The sequence below is a fragment of the Camellia sinensis genome, chromosome 11 (genome assembly GCF_055761805.1).
Source record: "Camellia sinensis isolate YWXY chromosome 11, ASM5576180v1, whole genome shotgun sequence".
Classification (NCBI taxonomy): Eukaryota; Viridiplantae; Streptophyta; class Magnoliopsida; order Ericales; family Theaceae; genus Camellia; species Camellia sinensis.
In genome coordinates this window covers 46,824,110-46,834,338 of record NC_138971.1, presented here as the reverse complement: position 1 = coordinate 46,834,338, position 10,229 = coordinate 46,824,110, and the positions used below count along the sequence as shown (strand labels likewise).

General features: G+C 39.6%; 1 protein-coding gene across 1 annotated transcript; it reads right to left on the bottom strand.

Moving 5' to 3' along the window:
• Positions 1-2,719: 2,719 nt before the first annotated feature.
• Positions 2,720-4,294, bottom strand: LOC114280611 (synaptotagmin-2-like). The gene is made up of 4 exons (XM_028222996.2): positions 4,205-4,294; positions 3,047-3,145; positions 2,846-2,896; positions 2,720-2,794 (listed from the first exon to the last, which is right to left on the bottom strand). Exons 1-4 carry the CDS (start codon positions 4,292-4,294, stop codon positions 2,720-2,722), a joined length of 315 nt encoding a protein of 104 aa, XP_028078797.2.
• Between the last annotated feature and the right edge of the window lie 5,935 nt (positions 4,295-10,229).

Below are 10,229 nucleotides of genomic sequence, written 5' to 3'. Positions count from 1 at the left end.
CAAAACAAACAATGAGCCCCAACCTCCATCATAATCAATTCAAGAGGCAAGAGATGCATGCTTAATGTTATGCAACCTAGGTATGGAGGCTAAGTATGCAACATGAACATGAGGACAAGTATGCAAGTTAGCAAACATGCAAAGTGTAATCTTAACCATGCACACATGCAAGGCATGTAACATGTTAGGAAACTTAGCAAGAAATGCATGCCAAATGCAACACCATTTAAACATGCAACAAAATTTCATGAGCCAAGTACCTAAGCATACAAACATGCATGCAAACATGGTTGAATACCTAAGCATATAAAAGCAACTTTCAAGCACACTTAAAAGGGGCAAACTTTGGCACATAGCATACATGATAAGCTTTGAAAAACATGTAGAAGATGATGCCAAATCAACCTACCAATGCAAGCAAAGCATGCATCCAAGCCCAAGGACTTAAACTATGATCATATGACACATGAAGCAAATGATCAAAGTGAATCAAAACAGTCCCAAATCATGCCAAATTAAGGTCAAAGACACACCTAGATGGCATCTAAATGGCCTATACATGGAAGCATACAAAAGGGGCCAAACATGGAGCATAATATACCAACCTCTTAAAGCATTAAAGGAGCATCAAATGCAAGCATACAAGCATGCTATAAGGACTGAAATGGCATGATAAGTGGTTCCAAACCACTGAAACAAAGCAAGTAAAGCATGCTAGGGGGGTCAACACTCAAGGCCTATAAGGGAGATTGCATGGTAGCTATACAAAGCAAAGCATGGATGACCCAAATGACCAAAAACAGACCTTAAGCACACTAAAACATGCATAAAAGCTTCACAAAGCTAAGCCAAAACATGCAAGCATGGTGGTCTAAATGCTAGGCACATGTTAAGGCAATTCATGGCATTACAAGACAAGTATGCAAGGCAAGCATGGTGTGTCTAAACCAAGTAAAAACAGTGCTATATCATGGAAAAATAAGCACAAATAACACTTAAGACATGGCCAACATGAACTTAAAAATGGTGCTCACACATGAGGCTAAAATGGCACTTTTTGAAGACAACAAGGAGAGGGGATGGCCCTCTCCTTCTTAGGACCTTAAACCACCATTCTTACCACTGAAATCCCTCAAGATTTCAGTGGTGAGGAGGCCCAAACAAGGTGGTCCCGAAACTCACCAAAAATAGCACAAAATGGGGCAAACAAGGCCTAAGAGGGGGTAAACGACCCCAAACACAAAAGTGGTCTTAATGAAGTATCTTAAACACAAAAAAAAAGAACTTTTTTATGTTATACACAAAGCCCAAATCCGCAAGAAAGATAGGCTAAAAGGGTGTGCAAAAATGGGAAATAAAGGGGGTAAGAAGTTACCTTTGAAGACCGGCAAGAACCAGCAGCCTTTTGGTCTCAAAAACCAGTCCTCAACCTCTGAAAACAAGCTCCAAGAACCTCCAAGTGATGATGGAAGTGTGTGGCTATGAAGTGGTGTGCAATAGGCCAAGAACAAGCCCCTTTTGGACCCTCTAATCCACACAAATGTAGAGAGAGAGGGAGATATAGAGAGGGAGTGATATATATGTGATATATATTAGATTTTTCTAACCCCTAAAATGGAAGGAGAGGTCTCCTTATATAGAGAAACCAATGGGGCAAAGCTTCTCTTAGAAGCTTTGAGCAAAAAGGCCAAGCTTCTCTTAGAAGCTTGGAGCAAAAGGGCCAAGCTTCTTGGAGAAGCTAGGCAAAGGGGTCAAGAGGTTCAAGCTTCTTGGAGAAACTAAAAAAAAGGTCAAGCTTCTTGGAGAAGCTAAAAAAAGGTCAAGCTTCTTGGAGAAGCTAAAAAGGGTCAAAAGGTTCAAGTTTCTTGGAGAAGCTAAAAAAGGTCAAGCTTCTTGGAGAAGCTAAAAAGGGTCAAGCTTCTTGGAGAAGCTAAAAAAAAAGGTTCAAAAGGGTCAATCTCCCTCAGGAAAAGGTCTCGGCCAGGAAAAGTGGCCGATTGATCAAAAACAGTGGCCGGCCGACCAAACATAATGCCGACCGACCATCAATAGTGTCGACCGGCCATCACCAATGGCCGGTGGCAAGGAAACAAGGCCGGTGGCCTCAAGCCATGGCCGGTGAGGTGTGGGGATGGCCTACAAGCTACTTCCCACCCTCAGAAGCAAAACAACAAGTGTTTGGTGCAAAACCAGACACAAAACAGTCGAGTCGAGAGATCCTGAGGCAGGGCGCGTAGCCGAGACCTCCGGGAACTGAAGACGAACACGAACAAGGATGATCACCGAGTGTTCAAACGATGACGTCCAAGTCTTAAGGACGGTCAAAAATGGGGTGTCTACACCAAGTTAGAAGCTCAACTAGAGTCAAGGGAAAAGAAGTCCAGTCAGCATTTAGTTACCAAACCATAGTTATGTTAGCATCAGTTGTAAGTTGGTTAGAACTATAGTTGAGTTAGCTTGTTACACTCATGTGTATAAATCTGTGTATTGATATTCTATTCAATCTAATAATGAAATTCTTGATTCTTTGAAATCTCTTTATTATCAACTCTTTCTCCTCAGTTACATAGACTTTCATTCCTGGCATGAAAAAGTAAAAACATTTAGAAGTTGATTTGGAAAGAAGAGTGAAGCTCAAATTGTGATTGGAACATTAAGAGAGAGAACCTTCAAAACTAGGAGGCAGGGAGCGCAAGGTAAGCGTTTCAAATCCAAGTGGCTAAATTTTGTATTTTGGAATTTGCCCAGCAATGATGGGCTCTGCTATATTTTTTGCAGAATCATCTAGGATGGCCTAAGGACCTTAAACCATCAATACACATACAACACGTCCAACTAAACAGACCTTGTCCAAATAAGGCCACTTTGTTTCAATAAATTTGTTAAGCCAATCAACCTGTGCAAAAATAAAACCACAAGAATCTTATATAAATATGCACAGCAAGGAGGTATATACATAATTTTTAAGAATGTTCGCATTTCAAATATGTAGTTTGAAAAATTATACATTACAAAAAAAAAAAATGAAAATGGAGTAACAGCTTACACAATCAATGTCTGGATTTTTCACCCAAATTGGTATCCCTAGAAACAACCATTGCAATGTTTGAGAATCTTGCTTGACCGATGGACATATAATTGGATCCTGAAAATTCCAATGAAAAGAAAATTTAATCATCAAAGGAAATAGGTTCAACTGTATTAACCACTACATGCAACACCTGAACTTTTTTTTAGCATCAATTCTAATTTTTTTACAAAGTCAGTGATATTGTGGAGGGTTAGCATTAGATAGACTACAACAGTTGCAAAAAATGAAAATGGAAAAAAATATAAATAAAAGAAGAAAGGTACTAATAGTGGTTAGTGATCACAATTGAAAGTAGAATTCTCCAGTAAAATATTAGGGAGATACCTATTTGGTAGAATATTTTGAAGTATACGAATCATTTTCAAGAGTACAATTATAGTGAGAAGTCAAATTAAATAAAATGGGCTTTATTAGATAATTGAAACACACAGAATCATAACAAAACATAAATAAATAAAAATCATGTAAAAAATTGTGGGAATTAAAGAACCTTGTATCCTTTCTTTTTTTTCCTTTTTGATTGCGATATATATTTATTTATTTTGGGGCAGATATATAGGAAGGACAATTGGGGACAATTGTAATCTTACATTGTGATAGAGAAACAAAAATAAATTGACAAAGCTTGAGACACAAAATAATGCACTCTGGCGAAATATTCATGTTTGGTTTTTTAAAAGCTCATTAAAAAGTGACTTGTTATGTAAACAAGCCAAGCTTAAAAGTATTTTAAAACTCGTTAAGTTTTTAAGCCAAACCTCAACAACTAACTACTTGGCTTATTTACAACCCTAAATATATGCCATACAAATTCCAATCCACTAAGCATTAAATTCTCCTAAGAATGCCAATTCTCTCCAATGAAATATCCTAAATTTGTGCAAGTCAATCATCATAAGCTTAGAATCTGTTTAGTAGTTTCATTACAGTTTCATTGGTTTACAGAGTGATATTACAGACAAATGACTAAATTAGAAAACACCCAAACCACTACACAGATGAATTATATAAGAATTAATGAAGAAAAAAGACAAATAAAATGTTGAAGAAAAACAATTAGAAGCAAAAATCAAAATGCCTGAAGTGTGAAGACAAAGAAATAGAGACACTGACCTTGACATCACTTGGTTGGAAATAGATAAATAGACAATACCCAACCATGATCCTAATTATGATTCCCACTCCAAATCCAAAGTTTCTCATTATCACATTTCATTGATTTTGATTTTTGACATCAAACTTTTTTCTTTGTCAAACCCATAAACCCTAAGTTGAACCAATGTTGGTGATCAAACCCATAATTTTATAGAAATCAAACCACTTCAACCAAACCCATTTAAGAAATCAACACAAAATTAAACTAAAAAAATCATATAAAACCCTAGTAAGTGTGAGAAATAGGGAAATAGAGGAAGGGAGAGAGAAAGAGAGAGAGAGAGAGAGAGAGAGAGAGAGAGAGAGAGAGACAAAGACAGAGAGATAAAGACCGAGATCGACAGAGAGGGAGAGAGACCAAGAGCGACAGAGAGAGAGAGAAAAACTTGTGATTTGCGGCAGTGGCGGTTGTAATTTGCGGCGATAGCGGTGCGACATCCAACAGTGGCCAACGATGGTGGGGTGGTGAGTGTTAGTGGTGAGCCAGGGGTGAGGTTTGGTGGTGACTATTCTGTATGTGAGAGAGCTGTGTGTGAGAGAGAGAGAACAGAGATCTTGTGTTTGTGTGAAAGAGGGGCGCAGGCGCAATATTCGTTTCCTTCTAAAACAAAAAAGAAAAAAAATTCTACCTTTAGCGACTAAACTTATATTGGTCGCCAAATATTAATCAATATTGACTAAAATTTTTGCAGCCAAAAGTCTAATTTGGCTTCTAATTTTTTTTCATCAGCAAAGATGATTATATAACGACCAATTTTTTTTTTGTCACCAACAGTTTATATTTGCCGATGAAAATATTTGGTCGCCAAAGATTAATCCAAAAAGTAAGCTTGTTATTAAGTGACTAAACCTTTTTTTTTTTTCCAGCAAATGGTTGTATACGATGACTAAAACAAGAATTAGTAGCCTAAAATGTAGACTAACGTCGACTAACATTTTTTTAGTCGCCTATTACATAATATTTAGCGACCAATTTTTTTTTCGTCGCGAATAACTAATATATTGCTAATAAAAAAGTTTAGTAGCTAAAATATAGACCATTGCTGACCAATAAAATTTTTGGTCACCAAAGGTCTGACTTTTGGAGACTAAATTTGTTTTAGTCACCAAATTTGGTCGCCAAAAGTGCAAATTGTTGTAGTGGTCATAAAAGTCAAAATACCAGATTCGATGTTCAAGGGGATCATCAGGGTATGTCAATTGATTTCTATGGTCACTTAACTAAAGTTTAGGAAATGACAAACATTTTCGGGCATCAAGTTGTGTTGTTTCAATGCGAATGTTTAACACTGGCAGCAATAGAACATTTCGCACTGAAACACATCTAACAACCATTGATGTAAGAAGTCATTGGTATCAAAATGATCCATTTGTCATGCCAAGTCAAGTGCAGCAAGTTTTTTATGTCAATGATACCAAATTAGGTGAACATTGGAAAGTTGTAGAGCGACTTCAATGTCGAGGAATATGGAATGTATTGGAGCTTGAGGATATAGATCCCAATGCTAATGAATTGCCTATTCCGAATGATGTGTTCCAGCAGGACAAGACCATTGAAATTGTCGAAATCACTATTGTAGATTCCATTAGCAACACTTTATGTAGGACCGATATTGCACCTGATATTATTCCAAGTGAAGTGGTTCTGCAATCTGGTGGAGGTGTATATGTAGAGGCTGCAAACAGAGATGATTTTATCTGTGATAATGATGATGAAGATCAAAATTCAAATGATCCTAGTGATGATGAAGATGAATTTCGTAGTCATAGTGACTCGAATACTGATCATGATTGTAGACGCGTCCGCCGGGGACCTCGCTACAGTTCGGACTCTCAATTTGTGTCACAGTTCTTAATCTGAACCAAAGAGTCTAAATCCGGCAAATCGTTCTGAGAAACTGATTTTTTGAAAAGTAGTGCCAAACATGGACTGCTTTTCCAGATACAGAGTCGCCACCTAAATATTTTAAAATGGGAGAATTTAGGAAACCCTGACTCGGTGTCGAAGGCCACATGTCCGTCATCACCGGAGTTGTCTCGGCTCGGGAGCTTGGGTACGATTGGGGAAGGTCAGCTATGAGCACCCCCTCTTGCCCGGTCCGAAGACCGGCCTCTACTAACCGTGATATCCGTTTTTGAAAACGTTATGTGTTCTTATTCCAGTTATTAGCCTAGCGTTACTATGTTATGCGCGCAGCAAACAAGTATAGACTAGATTGCCTAATTTGGAAACAAGCATTGCATATCCGTTTGTTTTGAAAAGCGCTTTGGAATTTGCTACTCGCAAGCAGGCTAAAACACGGATTTCAATGAGTTTTTCCAACTCAAACAATCCAGCCTTCACCCACAGGCATTCAAACAATTTATCACATAAACATTTAGCCGCATGGCAAGCATACTGTCATGGCAACACTCACACGCATGCGGGATGCTAAAGCAGGAAAATACTTACATAGTACTCCGTGCCAAAACAATAAACTAGTTAGCAAACATGCATGTCCTAGTTCATGTTAAAAATGGCTAATGCATCGTATGCAAAAATGCAATTCGAGTAGGCCCGGCTAACCTAAGCATGGCATGTGAAATGCGATCAACTATCACGTATTCAATTTCGAATTGAAGTAGAAATGCAGTTAGCGTGATGTACCAAGCCTAATGCATGCAACACAAATGCATGAATACACGCATGCATAGCAATTCAAGGCAAAGCATGGCAGCACAATTCAAGGCATATATGCACCAATCATGTCCCTTATCATGGTAATGACTCAAAAGGGCATGCGTCTCGATTCTCGGACCACCAATCACGCATTTCCATGCATGATGGCCCAAGGAGTCAAGTGTGCAACTTTCATGTCAAATAAAATGCAAACCAAACAAACAAACCAAGGCCCAATTCCTATCACCAAGTCAAGGAACAAGGCACGCATGCTAGATGTTATGCGACCTAGGCATACAAGCTGAGGATGCAACATGGCATGGCAAGGCACTTATGCAAGCATACAAGCAAACATGAGGCAATGCAAATGGATGAAAAGATGGACTTATACATGATTTGGGCAGCTCTAAATAGGCCCAAAACAGTGGCCAAAGTGACCAAAATAAAGGACCAAAACACATACACACATGCACGTGTTAAAGGGCCAATGCTTAGGCACAAATTGAACAACTCTCAAGCACACTTGAAAGAGGCATAACATGGACAATTAGCATGCAACATAAGCTCTGAAAATCATGTTAAAACATGGTGCCAAACCAAGCAACAAGATAGGCTAAACATTAGCATGCAAATGGTCCAAGTACTTGAAGCAAGTCAAAGGGTCTTAAACCATAGCGAAGCCAACCAAGCCTGACAAGGCTAAGAGGACTTAAAATAGGTTCAAGACAGACCTAGACCATGCAAAATGGACTCTTAGATGGCGTCTAAGTGGCTCAAATTCAAAGGCATGTGCAATGGCCAAAACATGGAGCATACTTCACAAGCTTTTAAAGCATTAAACATACGTCCAAGGTAAACATATAGGCATGCAAATGGGACTGAAATGACATGGTGGATGGTTCCAAATCACCAAATCAATGCGAAAATGTCATGCTATACATTCACATACTTAAGGCCAACAAGCCGGAATGCAAAGGGGCTATACTAAGCATGCCAAATCCGACCGAAACAACCATGGACAGACCTAAGACATGGCAAAATATGCACAAAACCTTCACAAGACTAAGCCTAAAACATGCTTGAACAAGGGCTAACAACCTAAGGCATATTAAGGCAATAACAAGGCATTACATGGTAGGTATGCTAAGCATTCATGGTGTACCAAAACCAACAATAAACAGAGGCATATTATGATATAATAGGCACAAAAAATGGCCAAGGCATGGTCAACATGAAGCTTAGCTAGATGCTCCCTCAAGAGGCCAAAATGGTCCATTTCGAGGACAACAAGGGGAGGGGATGGCCCTCTCCTTCTTGGGACTTCAAGGCACCATCTTCACCACTGAAATCCCTCAAGATTTCAGTGGTGAAGAGGCCCAAACACCAAAGTCTCGAAACTTGCACAAAATAGCACAAAATGAGGCCTTTCAAGGCCTAAGAGGGGTCAAACACCTCCAAACCACAAAACTCTCTAAACAAACAATTAAGAGGGCTAAAAAATAGAACTTTTTTGTATTATACACTAAGCTCAAAAATGATTTTAAGATAGGTAAAAATACAATGCAAAAATGGGGTAAAAAGTGGTAAGATTCTTACCCTTGAAGACCTCTTCAACAATGATGCTCCAACAGCTCCTTTTAGGTTGAAAATAGCTCCAAAACCTCAAAACCAACCTCTTAGAACCTCAGTAGCTAAGTGAAGGTGAAACACTATGTGTTTGTGTGCAATAGTAAGACACAAACACACCTTAACACACACAAGAGGGAGATATAGAGATAGAAAGTGTATGGTTTCTAACCCTAGAACTCCAAACCCTAAAAATGGCTGTCTAAAAATATCTAAGGTGTCTCAAGTGTCTAACCCTTGCAACAAGAGAGAGCCCCTCTCTTTATAGAGGCATTTGTCTTGTAAAGCTTACAAGACAAGCTTCTAAAGAGGGAGATCCCTCCATACGTGTATGGAGGGGAGCAAAAAACAAGACAGCTGTCTTAAAATATCTGCAAAAACAGATGCACAGTAGTCGGCCGGCCAAAGATGCCATTTTGGCAAAAAAGAGTGCCGACCGGCAACAAATAGTGCCGACGGCCGGCAATATATTGCCGGTGGCAGCAAAAACCAGCCGGTGGCCTGTAGCCACTGCTGGTGGTGTGTGGGGATGTCTCAAAAGGCATTCCCTGCCCCTCCAAGGCAAAATGCAAGTGTTTGGTGCACAACCAGACACTAAACGGTCGAATTCGGAGACCCTGAGGCAAGACGCGTAGCCGAGACCTCCGGGAACTCCAAATGAACATGAACATGGATGATCACTGAGTGTTCAAACGGTGACGTCCAAGTCTTGAGGACGGTCAAAAATGGGGTGTCTACAGTTGCCCCTCTTTGACAGAACTCGAAAGTCATAACAATGACGGGAGTGAATGTCAAAGCCCAGAGACGACCCATTTTTGAGAAGGCCGAAGACTTAGACAAACATGCAAGACAGACAAAGGTATGCGCCCGAAGGCAGGGGCAAAATGCAAGACAATGCACGAAACCGAGCATAACTTATGATCATGCAAAGAAAGCTGTAATGAAGCATACATGCGACAGTTTTAAGCTAACAAACACCAAACTACACTACAATTCAGAAAGGATGTAAGAGAATTATGCAATTCTGGATACGTCTCACTCGGAGGATACAATACCTGTGCGGTTCGTCTGGTTGCACTAGCCTCAAATGAACCGTACATACAATATCGTGCCTGCAAAGAAAACAAACTTAACAGGTACCACATTGTTAACAACATGCATAGTGGTGTACTCGAAATGCGTGATAGCGCAAAGCAAGTGGGGAGCATAACAATGCTGTGAAAATACAGACATGTAAGTGGAGCATGCGGTCTACGCAGGCAACGAAATTGATCATAAGCATGCGGTCTACGCAGGTAATGATATTAACAAATATACGGTCTACGCAATCAAAACATGCGTTCTACGCGGGTAATGAATTTTGAACAATTATGCGGTCTACGCAAGCAATACATGCGGTCTGCGCAAGTAATGAAATTGAACAATAATGCGGTCTACGCAAGCAAAACATGTGGTCTACGCAAGTAATGAAATTGAACAATAATGCGGTCTACGCAATCAAAACATGCGGTCTACGCAAGTAATGAATTTGAACAATAATGCGGTCTACGCAAGCAAAACATGCGGTCTACGCAAGTAATGAAATTGAACAATAATGCGGTCTACGCAAGCAAAACATGCGGTCTACGCAAGTAATGAAATTGAACAATTATGCGGTCTACGCAAGCAAAACATGCGGTCTACGCAGGTAATGAAATT